We start from the raw sequence: 14,770 nt of genomic DNA, 5'->3' as shown, positions 1-14,770 counted from the left end.
CCATCGCTTATTTATAAACAAATCCTTAAAGCCTCATCAGTCCTGGTCAGCAAAAGTCCATTAAGGGTCACCAAGCCCAAAGCTCTTTCTCAAGGGACATTGAAATCTTAACTGCTTGGGTTGAATGGTTCTATTTCATACTCTTTAAGCTGCTGACAGATTTATGCCTGCTATTTTAGGGAGGCTTTTATGTAATTTTTTATCCTTTCAGCGCCCTGTTGCAAACCGCATTTACATAGAGCCACTGGGGCGTGACTTTTGACCCGCTAAAAAACTGGTGGGATTTTTAAAATTAATAATTGTGATTGTTTTCATTCAGTTGGCAGAAGCTGTGTATTTCCCTAATTTTATTGGCAGATCCTTTCAGTTGGCCTCTAAATCCACTCTCCTTACGCTAGCTCTCTGGCTTTCTCTGATGAGGTTCGAGGCTGAGGGAAGATGGCCTGGGAGCATAAATATGATTTTACCTAAATATCATTAGAAAACCAAACCCCAAGCAAAACAGAATGGATATTGACTTTCTGAACATGGTGCAGACCATCACCGTGATGTAAATTGTCTCACCAGGAATGCCATGTGTGGAAAGCTGCAGTGTGAAAACGTGAAAACCTTGCCGGTCTTCGGGATCATGCCTGCCATTATCCAAACCCATATCAAAGGCAACACTTGTTGGGGAGTTGACTTCCAGCTAGGATCAGATGTGCCAGATCCTGGGATGGTGAATGAAGGGACCAAGTGTGCACCTGGAAAGGTAGGTTAAGCAAGGTACCCTCCCATGGGCCACTTCAGAAGCCCAGAGGATGAGTTGACTTCTTTTCCTCTAGAGCATTGTTTCTGAACCTTGGCAACTTCAAGATGTGTGGACTTCAACTCCCAGAATTCCCCAGCCAGCCATGCTGGCTGGGGAATTCCGGGAGTTGAAGTCCACACATCTTGAAGTGGCCAAGTTTGAAAAACATTGCTGTCCCCTCCATGCTGGGTGGGGAATTCTGGGAGTTGAAGCCCCTCTGTCCCCTCCATCCCAACCCATTTGGAGAGGGCCAGATTGAGGAGGGGATGCCTCAGATAACCAGAGTTGAACGTTTGCAGCCCCCATGCAAATGAATCACATGGGCGTGCTTTGTTTCAGGTCTGCAAACACTACCAGTGCGTGGATGCGTCCGTGTTAGATTACGACTGCGACATAGAGAATAAATGCAGTGGGCAAGGGGTAAGTTCCAAACTAACAGCAGCTTGATTTTGTAAACCTTCCTGTTGCTTCCTGGGTTTTGTTTCTGGAGCTAACATCTAGGTCATAGAATAGAAGAAACACCCTCTTCCTGTGCCCTCCAGTGATTTTTTTCACTGTCTGGTGATGTTTGCTAATGTTCTAAGTGTTGGGAAAGCCAACCGGGGATTATGGAAGGTTCACTGGAGAATTTCTTTGAAGGAAGGGGAGCATCCATCCTTGGATGGTGGCTGGGTCCCAAGCAATCAGATCCTGGGAAGCTGGGGGGACAGGATGGCAACCCAAGGAGATCCAACCATGGGGTGTAAGCTTGAATCCCAGAGTAGCCATAGAGCATCAGGAAGACCAGAAGCAAATGCCCAGTCCAATAAGGCAGGATTCACCATCTCTTCTTAAAAAAAAAACTAAACATATTTATTGAAAATTTTCATATAATAACAACAAACCAAAAGGAAAAAGAAAAAAAAAACCCAGAAAAGTACAAGAAAAGAAAAAGAAAACCAAAGAGTCACCCTCTGAGAGAGATGGGTGGCATATAAATTTAATAAATAAATAAATAAAGTTAAGAAACATATAGATGACCTCCAACCTTTTTTTCAACAGATAATTAGATTCTTATTGTCCCTCCTCCCTTTTAAGTATTTTACAAGTCCCTTCACCCCTTCATTTAGTCTTCATCTTTCTTAGTCTTCAAATCCATAAATCATCCATTCATTTTTTTTCCCTTCTTTCAACAAAGAAGTCCATATAAGGCCTCCAATCTTTCCAAAAAGTTTCTGTTGTTTGTTCTCTGACCAAGCAGGTCCATTTAGCCATTTCTTCATATTCTGACCTTTTCACCATCTGTTCCTCCACGGTGGGGATTTCATGATTCTAGGGTTCACCATCTCAAGAAATAGGAATGGGAGTGTATTTTCCCTTCCTCAAGTTGATAGATAGAATGTCTTTATATAGTTGCTCGTTGGTAGGTTTTTTTTAAAGCTTTTCGACAAAACGAAGCTTTTAACAGCGTGGTGGATCTCCATCCAAGTCAGGGACGTTCAATGGATTCTTTTTGCAGTTAAGCCCTGAAAATAAGCAATGCGTTTTTTCCCATATGTTTTCGGCTTCAGAATGGTGGGAAGCTATCCCACAATTCGTCAGAAAATTAGAGCGAGTTCCTGGTGTTCCAAATAAAGGGGCATGTTTTAGATGGAGGGGCTAAAGATTGGATGGGAGGCTGTCCCCATGCAAAGCATTTGCTCTGCCACTGAGTTCTGGTTCCTCCCTAAATTTATTTATTTATTTATGTATGTATGTATGTATGTATGTATGTATGTATGTATTTATTTATTTATTTATTTATTTATTTATTTATTTATAATTATTTAATAAATATTATCCCTCCCGTTTTCAAACAGGTATGCAACAGCAATAAAAATTGCCACTGTCACTCAGAGTGGGCTCCTCCCTACTGTGATTCCCCCGGATATGGTGGAAGTATAGACAGCGGACCTACTTACAATGGTAAGTCCCCAACGTGGAAAATGGAGCAGATCCTTCCTGCTTCCTCTCCTCACTGGGGTCTGGAAAAGATGCCGGTTTCACTTCTTTCACCGTGGCTGACCTGGTCGTTATGGTCACTCTCCGTCCTGTTTTGCTTCCTGTAGGTTTAGATGTTTAGATGTTGCCACCTCCTGGGAGCTTCTCTGGTCTGGTGGTGGGAGTTTGGCAACTGCTGGCCCGTCTTTTTATCCTGAATCAAACTTCTGCCAAAGGAACCCAATCCAAGCCAAAGCAAACTACTTTCTGGAGGTGTTCACTATCTCGGCACCCACTCTGGGCTTGAGCCTCTGCCTGGCATGTACAAGAAATTCAAACGTGATCCAGTTAGAGAAAAGAAAAGAAAATAGGAGCCAGATCAAATGTAAACAAGTAGCTATAATAATGCCCTTCCTCTGCCCCAGCTTAACCTTGCAAATGAAGTCACAAAATTGCTGCAAATTGATTTTGCTACAATAATAATTTGTTCATCAGTAACCCAGTAGTATCTGGAGCTGGGTAGTATTTATTATCCCAGCTGGATAATGGTACAGCTGGCACAGAAGTTACTAGGCATGGAATGTGCAACAAGAGCGCTAAAACTAGGTTTGGCGCTGCTCGAAATGGGAAGGGGAGACCATTCCTTGCCCAGTCATTAAGAACAGCTTCTTGCTCCTTAATTAAGGTTAATTAGCCCGCTGGCTACTCAGAAGCCTTTATCTGAAAGCTTGGCTAAATAAAAGTTCTTACAGTATTTTGGAAAGATTTGTCCTGAAAAGAGAGCACCTTTGGGGAATGCGCATCTCAGGAACTGAAGGGGTTCTTTTTTATTAATTATTTCCAGTTTGGAAACAAGTTGCTGCTGAGCAAAAGGATATAAAGACAAATCCACCAGGAATCTACAGGAAGTAAAATTGGGCATTTTATCCCCCTTGGCTATCATACTGGATTGGTCACTGTCATTGAAGACCCATAGATTTTTTTTTCCTGATGAAAAACATACAAACAGTTATCTGGGGCCGTGCTTCTTAACCTTGGCAACTTGAAAGTTTCATAAGTTCCTCCTCTGAATTTTCAACGTTCGTTACAAGACATCTCTAGACAATATTTCTTACAGATACGTAAGAGGACACAGTTTATCTCAACAACATGAAATATCTTTGTTCCTGCCTGTCCATCTTCTCACCAAGGAAAGAAAGACAATGAAGGAACTGGTAGGCGGTTCCTATCAGCTTTTTTTTTAATTTAGAAAAACAAAGCTACATCCCCCTAGAATTATTTAAAACTGACAGCGTAATCCTACTATGGCTACTCAAAAGGGCACTTCACTGCACGTTACCCCCAGGGAAGATCATACAGGGTTATGGCCATAAAGAACTGCCCATTAAGCACGTTATTCAACATTTCTAAGTGTGTAGGAGGTAGACTTCCAGTATTAAAACTTGTTTTATGATGAAAACTCATTGACTCCTACTAAAGACTGTTTTCCCCTCTCCAACCTTGAAGTGATAAGTTTTTAAGTGTTTTCTATTAGATGACCAGTACATGGTGTCTGTAATTTCTATGTGGTTTTATTCTCTCCATCTGAAGTATTTACACAGCATGGCATAAACGTTTACGCTGCAAGTAATGTTGTTTTACATTTAATTGTATGACTATTTCTGTAACTTAATTTTGCTTTTAGTGGTCTATAAATTGTTCCCCCACCAGAACAAAAAACCAAAAAACCCCCAAACCTCTTGATTACTCCCTAAGATGTTAAGAAATAATCAGATGAAACAAAGGCGATAAATCATATTTCTGTCAACTTAGAAAAAGTCAGCATTTCCTCAGATTTTTTCCTGGAAAAAAAATCAGTTCAATTTGTTCACCCGACACACAATTACACAATTACATGAGATTTGCTGCTAAACAGCTCCTTACACACCTTTTTGGTAAAGTCAGTTTATATATTTGGTAGTCTTAACACGTGAAAAAGAGAAAGAGAAGTTGCTTAAGCAAACTCCGTTGTTCTATTTCTTTTCCTCCTAAACATGGGTTGAGAATGTGTGTCATACAATTCTGGGGAAAAGAAATCCTTCAGAAAAATTTTATTTAGGCAAATTTATTTTGTTCATGCAATTTCTGTAGCCGCCCGCCTCAATCCAAGTGACTCACCCGCGAGCTTCTTTCTTCTTTCTTCTTTCTTTCTTTTCTCCAGACAGGGATGTTGCGACACGAAACTGGATCCTGGCATTCGTGTTTATAGTTCTTCCCATCCTGATAGCTTTACTCATTCTTTATTGTAGAAGAAATCAAATAATCTCTTCCTTGTCGCCACTCGTGGAGACCTGTTGCAGGTAAGTTGTTTCCTCTCCTTCATTTTGCTCTGAAAATCTCTGCAGAAAAGCCAAGTTTGGTTTTTAAAAAAGAACAAATCACGTCTTTTGTGTACAATGTCTATTTCCTGTTTTGTATATGAAGACATAAGGTACTATGGGGAATCTGGAAGATTTGGATTTTTCTGGAAAAGGCCAGCTGAAGCACACACCTGACAGGTTTGATGGGTCAAGCTGTGACCTCAGCCAGTGGGGGAAATGCTGATCCTGCCTTGATCTAAACTAGACCATTCGTTTTTATAGCTTCGTATTGTCTACCCCGATAGATCACAATCTTTGTGGCACTATCAGGTAACCTTGGATGGTACTTGGGTACTCCCCTGGTGCAGAGTAACAAATTTGAACAATATTTTGGCTGTTTCACCTATGTCCTTTTGCAAGATTTTCAACTGACTGGGGTTTGAACAACTTAGGGTATGGAATATATATATATACATACACACACACACACACATACATACACACACACACACACACACATACATACATACATATACATACATATGCGCATGAGATGCAGAGCACTGCTCTTCTCCTTGACACATTTTTGGGAGATTGTTATAACTACTATTTAACCATTTAACACAAAGGTTTACATCCACTATCTGCCTGTTTTGACTCCCACTTCTGAATGCCACTGCCTGAGTGAATCCAAGATCTAAGATTTGAAAAATTGGTTTGGTCATGTAATAGCTTTTTTACCCATGTTGCCCCCCCCCCATTTTTTAAAAAATGGATTAATTTTGCAAATACAATCAAAGAAAAAAAAAAGAGAATAAAAAGAACAGAAAGAACAGAGAGATAAAAAGGAGATTTACAAACATTGCAAAATTAACAAAAATGTTCAGAAAGACTGCATGTTGGAGTCGCTGCATATTGGAGTATCTTATATCAATTTGAAATGTTATATGAGTATTAAAATAAGTTAGTACTTGAATTGAGTTATCATGCATTAATTAACCAGTTAATTAATATAACTGATATTGCTCAAATTATACATTCTAAAATAGTGCTTTAAAAAGCATATCTACATGCCTAGAAAATCCCCTCCTAGTTATTTGATTCCTAAATATAATTTGTGAATTATGAGAACCAGAAGCCTATTTCAGGATTGAAATCTTTTCACAATCCATACATTTGGTATGAACATTCGACCCGGGATAGAGGTGCTGATTGCAAACAGCTTATAAGAGGCACCCTTCAATCTAGCAGCTTTTGTCTTTCTCAGAGGCTTAAAGTTGTACTAAGTATTTTACCCCTCTGTTTCTTCAGACCTTTTCGCAGATCAGGTATCAGTAGGCAGCAGGCTGTTCGAACTGAATGCCCACCCAACTTTCCATATTCTTCCAGGAGTGCATCATCTTCAGTGGTAAGAACAGCAGCATCTCTACTATTTACCAATCTTGGTGGTTTTAAGGAAAAATGGGAGCAGGAACTCCAGGTAGAATGAATGGGAGCGTTAGCTGCATTCCACTACAAACCTAAGTGTGTGGGGTTTCTCCCCAAAGAACAAGAAAACAACTCTTTGAGGAAGTTCTTTAGAACTTTCATTTTGGAGATCCCCCTTGGAAAGCCCTGGAGCAAGGAACTTTTGGCTGCTGGCCAGTGGTCAGGAGTATCATCATCAGTCTTGCCTATAGTCAGTAACCAGCTGCTAAAGAAAAGCAAACAACAGAACACAACAAAGTCTACAGAATTGATTATCTAAACTGCGGGGTTCGGTAGGACATACTTTGCTACCGTCTATTCGGGCATTGTGGTTTCTAAGATGAAGTTCAATTAGACAGTGTCCATGGTTAGATCCTGCTGGCGGTCCCACACAATCCTGCTACCCTACACAGCATTTTGTAGTCCTCATCAGAGAGGAAGAAGCAGACATAATTTTCAACCTCGTGGACACTTTGTAAGGAAGAAGTACGTCAGGGGCTGTCTCACACCATGGCACCACAATGAGCTTGTGGCTTGCCCATTCACAAAAAAGTTATTGTGATAGGTGTAACATTGTTCCTTGCCTGCTCCTCTTTCCCCCGAGATGCTCCCTGTAGCCCCAACTCACTTTTTTCTTTTTTAGCCAGTCAAAGCACATGGTGGCGGCCACTCTCCATTTTATTCTGAGGAGCTTCCTTTATAAACCTGTTGGACCCATCTGGAGCGTAGAGATGTTCTTGTAAATGAGATGATATTAAAGATGCATGCCATCTTTCTTACTTTCATTTATATTATTAATAAAAGAATCTTTTTAAACAGTTTATAGCAGTGTTTTTCAACCTTGGCAACTTTAAGATGAGTTTTCTGCAAGGGTCTTTTTGGCCCTCCCTTAATATGCCAAGGATTGAACTGATCTGCTGCATGCAAAGCAAACGTTCTCACTCTAAGCTAAAGACCTCCACCTTGTCTGGATGGATGGGTCAGATGTCAGGCCCGGCCCAAGAACAACGGTGAAACAGTCCAGTGGAGTTCAGTTCCTTTATTTTCTCACACCATATAGACAGAATCTTGCCAGACTAAATCTATACTACTGCAACTAGTGGATGTGCCCTGGGAGATTCTAGGGAGTGACTATCCTGAACCTCTTATGCTTCCCGCGCTCTATCTCCGGACTGTGTTGTCTTTTGTCTCCTTTCCCCTCCTTGAATGCACCCCCTCCCTCCTGATAGCCTTGCCCACTGCTGCAGTCCACCACATCAGGTGAGTGGGTAAAGAGCTGGACAACACATTTCCTTGGTTCCTCTTGTCTACGACACTTGATCAGTTGTCTTCTGGGAACTCCTTTGATTTCCTCACACAAAGTACAGGCCAACAGATACCCTGTGGAATTGTACCCCAATAATCCACCATCTGTTGGAGAACCTAATTAGGCTCCTCCTTCATTTCCTTCTCCCACACAGGTAGTGTCGTCCATGGACCAGCAGCGTATCCCGCCAAGGTCAGTATGGGAAGGATGGAGAATGATGCAAGCTGGGGGTTCTAACACTATCTCTAAGTTGGCGTTGAGAAGGTTTTCTTGTGCTGGTCTGAGGCTTCCATTGCAATCCCCCTCTGGCTTCACTGACCCACCGTGGGCCAGTTTATTAACTCTCAGTCTAGCCTAGCCTAACAAGGAGGAAATATCTGAGCTCCATGTTTGCTGTCCATAATTGGAAGGAGATGATAGTTAGGAATAATGCATATTCACCCAATGACACCAGGCTAGTTCAGACAGCACATGTGGAGAACATTCCCTGTTGGAGCAGTTTGGTTTCAGAGTATTTTGTTTTTCTCCTGGAAAGTTCTGTTTCCCCCCAGAAGGAGCATTCAAGGAACGATTTGTGCAATTCCAGGAATAGATTGCTTGGAGATTTTTTGTGATTTTTGGTGCCATTTCCAGGCAACTCATTTCTGGAAATAAGCGAACCACTCTTGGAAAGGTCAGATTGGCTGTTGCAAGGGAAAACAGGATATTCTGGGAGAAAAACAGGATGTTCTTGGAGCTAGATTGCTCCAGTATGGAATTTCTGCACATCTCTTGTTCATATATGAGGATTCCATGCTGGAGTGGGTTTGGCTTTGTGCCCCCTCCTTTCTTCCTGTCTCAGATGCTGGAAAAGGAAGGTTCCAGGTTTTTGAAGTTGAGAAAATGGCGCTTAATATCACATAACACAACCACAATGCAGGTAGTCCCCAGTTTAACGACAAGTTCCATTCCCAAGGTCTGTCCTTAAGTTGAATTTGTATGTAAGCCAGAACAGTCTTATTGTATAATACTGTATAAGTCGTATTGTGTAATGAACTCGAACCATTGTGTATTTAACTCGAATTTTGCTACAGTAGGCTCCGTTCTTAACTATGGGTTGTCTGTAACCCGGGCATCCTTAACCTGGGAACTATCTGTACAAAACTGAGCTATGAGAGAGTAGACACAATTCTTGATTTAGTGCTGAATTTATCCAGAGTGGATATGGCATTGAATCATCACCCCTCCCTCAAAAAAGAGACCCCCATCTTTTTTATCATATTTTCAATTAATAAATCCTCCCACTTCAAAGGACCTTTTTTTACCTTTAACAATGACTTACTAAATCAAGTTTATTTAATAGGTTAGGGCTGGTGGTTAGCATCTGCCTGACTGTGGAGTCCCTGCGGTTCCTTGAGCTTGGCTGTTTTCTTGCAAACGTTTCACTACCTGGCTAGGTAACATCTTCAGTGCTAGGGAGTGTGGGGTTTGCTCTCTGTTTATATACTGTGGCATGTCCTGCCAGTGCTGGTGGGGGTGGGGATTTTGTTCTGTTCTATTTTTTCCTCTGGTAGTTCCTTGATTAGGGTATTGTTTACTGCTGATTTTATGTCTGGTGATAATCTTGGTGTTAATCTCTGCTTATCTGGGTGATGTTACAGGCACATAGAGATAAACAACATCTACACACTAGTCAAAAGAGATAATAGAGAGGAAAACAAAAGACCAGAACATCTCCTCTCCAGCAATCATCATCCAGATAAGCAGAGCTTAACACCAAGATTACCACTAGACATACAAGCAGTAAACAATACCTTAATCAAGGAACTACAGAGGAAAAAATAGAACAGAACAAAACCTCCACCCCCACCAACACTGGCAGGGCATGCCACAGTATATAAACAGAGAGCAAACCCCACCCCATTCTAGCACTGAAGATGTTACCTAGCTGGGTAATGAAACATTTGCAAGAAAACAGCCAAGCTCGGAGAACTCCAGGGACTCCACGGTTCAACCCTGAGCTACACATATTTGCTTCTATTGGTATCTGCCTGACTGTCTGGGTTGAGATGCTAAGTAAGGATGTGTATAGATAGGACTTGGATGGGAGACAATCATCTGATCCCAGGGCTGTAAATTAGATTGGGAAGTTGAAAAACATTCCAGGAGATGGCAGTGGCGAATCACTTCCATACTGCTGCCGAGAAAACAACCTGGATGTATCCATGAAGTCACCAGTTCAAGTTCCTTTGAAGGAGACTGTTTTTTATACCTTGCACTAAGGTGGCTTGTTCAACTTCGGCTCATATTTTGGCTTATAAACCATGATCAGTGTCTTAGCATGTTGTGTGCTCAGCCACTTCTGGTGTATTCCGTAAAACATGCTTCACTGACTGATTGCAGTAGGTGAGTTAGACTTTTGGAACTGAATGGGACTCACTAACCGTAAACCCTTACATTTGCACTCCAGCAAAGATTCTTTTAAGTGCCAGTGAACTGTAGTGTATTGGACTTTCTTAAAGGCTCAGTCAAAACAAAGTGCCCCTTTGGATCCATGCCCAGGCCTTAATCTTACCAGTCTCCCTGAGCTTATATACAATATGTGTGTTCACACCATTATTCTGATTCAGGGAGGGGGAAGCTGGAGCCTCCCAGGTGTTCAGCTCCCAACACCCCCCACACTGGCCATGCTGGTGGTGACTGCAGAAAGAGGCTGCTAATTCTCAGCTTCGCTGATGACCAGGAATGGTGAATTCTTGACCTGCAGGCTGATGCTTGATTCTGTCTTCCCATTACAGGCCTCCACCCCCAATTCTGAAAAGTACGAAAGCATCAGACCAGATTTTTCCTTCTCGACCGGCACCTTTGCCTCCTATATAAAACGTCTCATTGCTCTTTTGCAAGCGCCCCCCCTCCTTCTTAGGGCTGCCTCCACCTTCCATCAAGTGTCTCTTGAAACTGTCTTTTCCTCCTTGGCACTGGATAAAGAGGAAAGAAAGTACAGAAGCAAAAATGAAATGCAAAACCAAGGAATGTAAACTTCTCAAATACCTCTCCAGGAACTAAAATCACCGAGTCTGTGAAAACTGAGTTAGCGGCATTTGGGTTGCATTGCTGGAAGATATCAGTTTGAACTGGAACAATGTTTTGGGTGCAACTGCATCTTCCTTGTTTTTATGATTAGATTTAATCATAAGAAACTTGACATATGCAATCTCCCCCCACCCCGACCGCCAGTCCCTGATGGTTTTTCTAGAAAATAAAATCAATTAAGGGAAGGTGGACATAACATTTTTTAAGGACCAGGAAGCTGATCAAGAAGTCTAGTTGTGTTTAATTAAAATCTCTCTTACAGAAAAGTGTCATTATCAAAAAAAAAAGAGCAGTTCTTCATGGTTGGGGAGAGAAACCAGATGTGGACAGCACCGAGTGGTGGGTGCCTGTCCTTTCACCAAGACATCCTCTGCCTTGAAAGCATGGTGGCTATTCTTGCATTTTTCTTCTAAAAATAATGCAAACAACAGACATGTATAAATGTGCATGTGGCACTTTAAATGATAGGACAGCCTAAACTATGACGAGAGGATCAAGGCTTGCACGTAACGCGCTCATGTTTGCATCAGTTGCTCAGAATACAAAGCCAGGAGGATGCCAAAGTCAATCTGTGGCTGAGAGGCATGGTTTGACGGCTGCACTTTTCTTAAAAACGTTACATCTGTCTTCACCTGTAGGTGCATCAAGGTAGATTGGAGCTGCAGTCCAAAATAGACCAACCCAGGAATGGAAACAAAATTCAATTGCTTTGCATGGATTGGAATTTCTTGTCTGGAAATGCATGAAGCTAAAAGACACGGGGGAAAATGTGAAGAATAATGACTGTGCAATTTTATTCCTCTCTGGTTAGAAGTAAGGCCCACTGAGTTCAATGGAACTTTTGTTCAGTGGGTGCAATATTGCAAGCTTAGCCAAGTGGGGCTACCAGACCAAGGGCTTTGACTGTTCATCGCTGGCACTGACATTGTTTTGTAATGAAAAAAGATGGAAGAATTGGTAGGGAAACAGGAGAAGAGTATAAATGGAAGATGATCTTCCCTCCTGCTTGGGAGTGTCTGCAGGATGTGGTCAAAAGGTCCAAGGTGGTAGCCATGATGTTGTGATCAAAGCTCTTCCCTTTTGAATGCACCTAACTAAAAATGGGCGGAGCTTCAATCACACTATAGGTAGTCCTCATTTAGCGACCACAATAGGGACCAGCAACTTGGTCGTTAAGTGAAACCATGACAGTGCTTATGATCTTCCTTCAGCTTTGCTTTACAGACCTGTGAAGGTTGTAAGTGCAAGGATTGGTTGTAAAGTAACTTTTTCATTACCTTTGTGATAGCAAATGGTTGCTAAATGAGGCAGTCGCTAAACGAGTACCTGTATCATGGCTACCAACTAGATTTTTTACCATGCCCTGCAGACACCCCTGGTTCTGCCAAAACTGAGGCAGGTGAATTGCACAACAAACATCTTGTCTGGGTACCCTCTCCTTCCTGAAAGTTGATGAAATGCATTCTTAGCACGTTCATAGTTTTTAATGCTGTGTGTGATTGTCAACTCAGTTTAAACAGCTAATTTTATCTCTGCTGGCTGACCTTACAACTGTGTTTACTAAAAGATCTTAGGGATGTTTAACCATTTTTACTTAACAAGCACTAACTTAGGAAATTCTTCTAATTAACCACTATTAGTTACTCTAAATGATGGTACAAGACTTGCGCCTTGGTGGGGAATATGTGGCTTAAAGGTTCAAAAAGCACTTAGGGCTGGCTCTCCTGGATGTGCTAGAATTCTAAACTTTCTAGCTGTCAATTTTTTTTTTAAGCATATGCTTGAAAAAGTAAGGAAAACCGACGCCCAAGTTTAAAAATGAAAACCGTACTTTCCACCGATTACTGTTATGTGACATTTGCCCAGTTCAGGAGTTTTCAAACTTTTTTCAGGCCATGGGATCTGTTTGTTTGATATAACCTCCCGGATCCCTGATTAAGACAGGGGAGGTGTCTGGATGTCTGCTGACAAGCCTCGCCCTTTCTGGGGGCCAATGGCTGACAGCGTTCAAGTCCCCCCCCAATTCCATTCTGGAGATGGGCTGCCCCCCCACCCCCCAGTGCCACAGAATTCAAGTCCTAACAGAACCTCAGGGTTGCATGGAACTCTGTTTGAAAAACCCCGGTCTAGTTCATTAGACTGTTTTTGGGGACTGAAAGAAATGTCTCATATTGGATACGGGACACAGAAGAGGTACCAGGGTGTCCCCTTCTGAAGATGGTCTGCCTTGTTCACGGTCACAAAAATGCTATGCCGGTGCAAATCCGTGCCAGCTTTTCACTTTTGGTGTGCTTTTCCATGCCAAGCTGATGGGCGCTGCTGAAAATACAAAGAGACAGATGGAAACAATGGTGAAACTGTGATGCTGATTATCTGAACGCCCAAACTGCTGATTAATATGTTAACTTCATGGGCAACCTACACGTTCTCCACCTTCACCTATTTGCTCTAATATCTGCCTTGGTGCAAAATCCATTTTATTATCTGAACCAGTGTTTCTCAACCTTGGCAACTTTAAGACCTGTGGACTTCAACTCCCAGAATTCCCCAGCCAGCCATGCTGGCTGGGGAATTCTGGGAATTAAAGTCCATGTATCTTAAAGTTGCCAAGGTTGAGAAACACTGATCTGAACCCGTTGACAATGGCATGAGCACTTTAAATCTGAGTAGCCTGCTGAAGAATCCAATCTGTCCTTAAAATTGTTGCTTTTTCAGATCAGTCAGGGATGTTTATATTAGCAAAACCTTGTTGGATTGAATTGGGCCAATCCTTGCACCACTGACTGAACCAGAGTTTAAGTGTTGGTGAAAAGATTCTGCTAGCTTTTGGGTCATAGACTGGCACTGGTGTTAGACGAGGGGGTGGGAGTCTCTCCTGGTTAAACAGAATATGGTGAGTTCATAATGGGCAAGGATTCTCACAACCCAGTATACTATCTTCAAAGAGTGAAAATAATTATGAATAAATTATGTAAAAGATTTATTCCCCAGTGGCAGTAGCTGTTCAACATTCTCATTTGGTAAATGTACCCATCATTCTTGCCAAGAGTTTTTGACAGCGTTTGTACATATTCCTTTCTGTTAATAAAATACTTGAATGATTTAGTCTCACTAAGATTGCCCGATACGTGTGTATCGCAAACCCCACTGGAGTCCTACAGCTGAATGCCATTCTTCCAGAGCCGAATAACTCCTGCTCCTGTTTTAATCGCCTTCCCCCAGCTCACAGTTCACCCTAAGCTGTGCTTCAACCATGGTTTATTGAAGAAGTCACAATTGGCTGGGCTGTGCCAGGCCCACCCTCAATATTTTGGAGGGGGCAGAGGTGAAGCCCACACATCTGAAGGCTGCAGAGGTTGAGAAACACTGGCCTGTCAGGAAGAGGCTAGTGAAAATGACAAACCCCTATTGTTCGCTCAGTGTGTCGCTGACAAGTCTCCCATTAGAGATGAGATGAGGGGGCTTCCCAATTCCATTTGCATTCTTGTCCCACAGTCTTCCTGGCTCATTTGTGGAACTGCAGAGGATTTGGGGGCTGCAGACCTCCTCCTCTCCCTTTTGTAACTGATCTGGGGTCTTCATCTCTGCAAGAAAGAGACTCTGTTCACGCGGTACCACTGCTAAGTTAGATAGCTTGTAGGGCTATGCTTGGTTAGGGTTAAAGTTTGTGATGGCAAACCCAGTTTATTTAGCTGGGTTCACCCAACATGCAAAACCAGGTCAGGTAGAGGTCTGACACGCCCGGTTTGGAGTCAGGTGGTGCCTCAAGTCAATGAATTAAATAAGCCGATGAATTTGCACCATAGGCTAAACTAAGCTAGGTTTTCTGTGCCTTAA

The 14,770-nt window shown here is 42.2% G+C and overlaps 1 protein-coding gene across 3 annotated transcripts in view; it reads left to right on the top strand.

The window, feature by feature from the left end:
* Window positions 1-14,770, top strand: part of LOC103054091 (disintegrin and metalloproteinase domain-containing protein 9) — a 55,477-nt gene that overhangs the window by 40,572 nt on the left and 135 nt on the right. Inside the window, exons 16-22 of one of the 3 annotated variants that reach the window (XM_088152066.1) lie at window positions 568-751; window positions 1,130-1,210; window positions 2,629-2,734; window positions 4,950-5,088; window positions 6,400-6,496; window positions 8,016-8,053; window positions 11,572-14,758. In XM_088152066.1, coding sequence (XP_088008192.1) covers window positions 568-751; window positions 1,130-1,210; window positions 2,629-2,734; window positions 4,950-5,088; window positions 6,400-6,496; window positions 8,016-8,053; window positions 11,572-11,608 — 682 coding nt within the window. In that variant the 3' untranslated portion in view covers window positions 11,609-14,758. Of the gene's footprint in view, window positions 1-567; window positions 752-1,129; window positions 1,211-2,628; window positions 2,735-4,949; window positions 5,089-6,399; window positions 6,497-8,015; window positions 8,054-10,638; window positions 14,759-14,770 lie in introns of those variants that run through there. The other 2 variants (XM_088152064.1, XM_088152065.1) reach the window with 2 other exon arrangements.

This window comes from Python bivittatus, unplaced genomic scaffold (assembly GCF_059951505.1).
Source record: "Python bivittatus isolate LINGU-HERP-01145 unplaced genomic scaffold, Pbiv_v1 ctg000680_np1212, whole genome shotgun sequence".
Classification (NCBI taxonomy): Eukaryota; Metazoa; Chordata; class Lepidosauria; order Squamata; family Pythonidae; genus Python; species Python bivittatus.
This window is presented reverse-complemented; position numbering and strand designations above follow the sequence as displayed.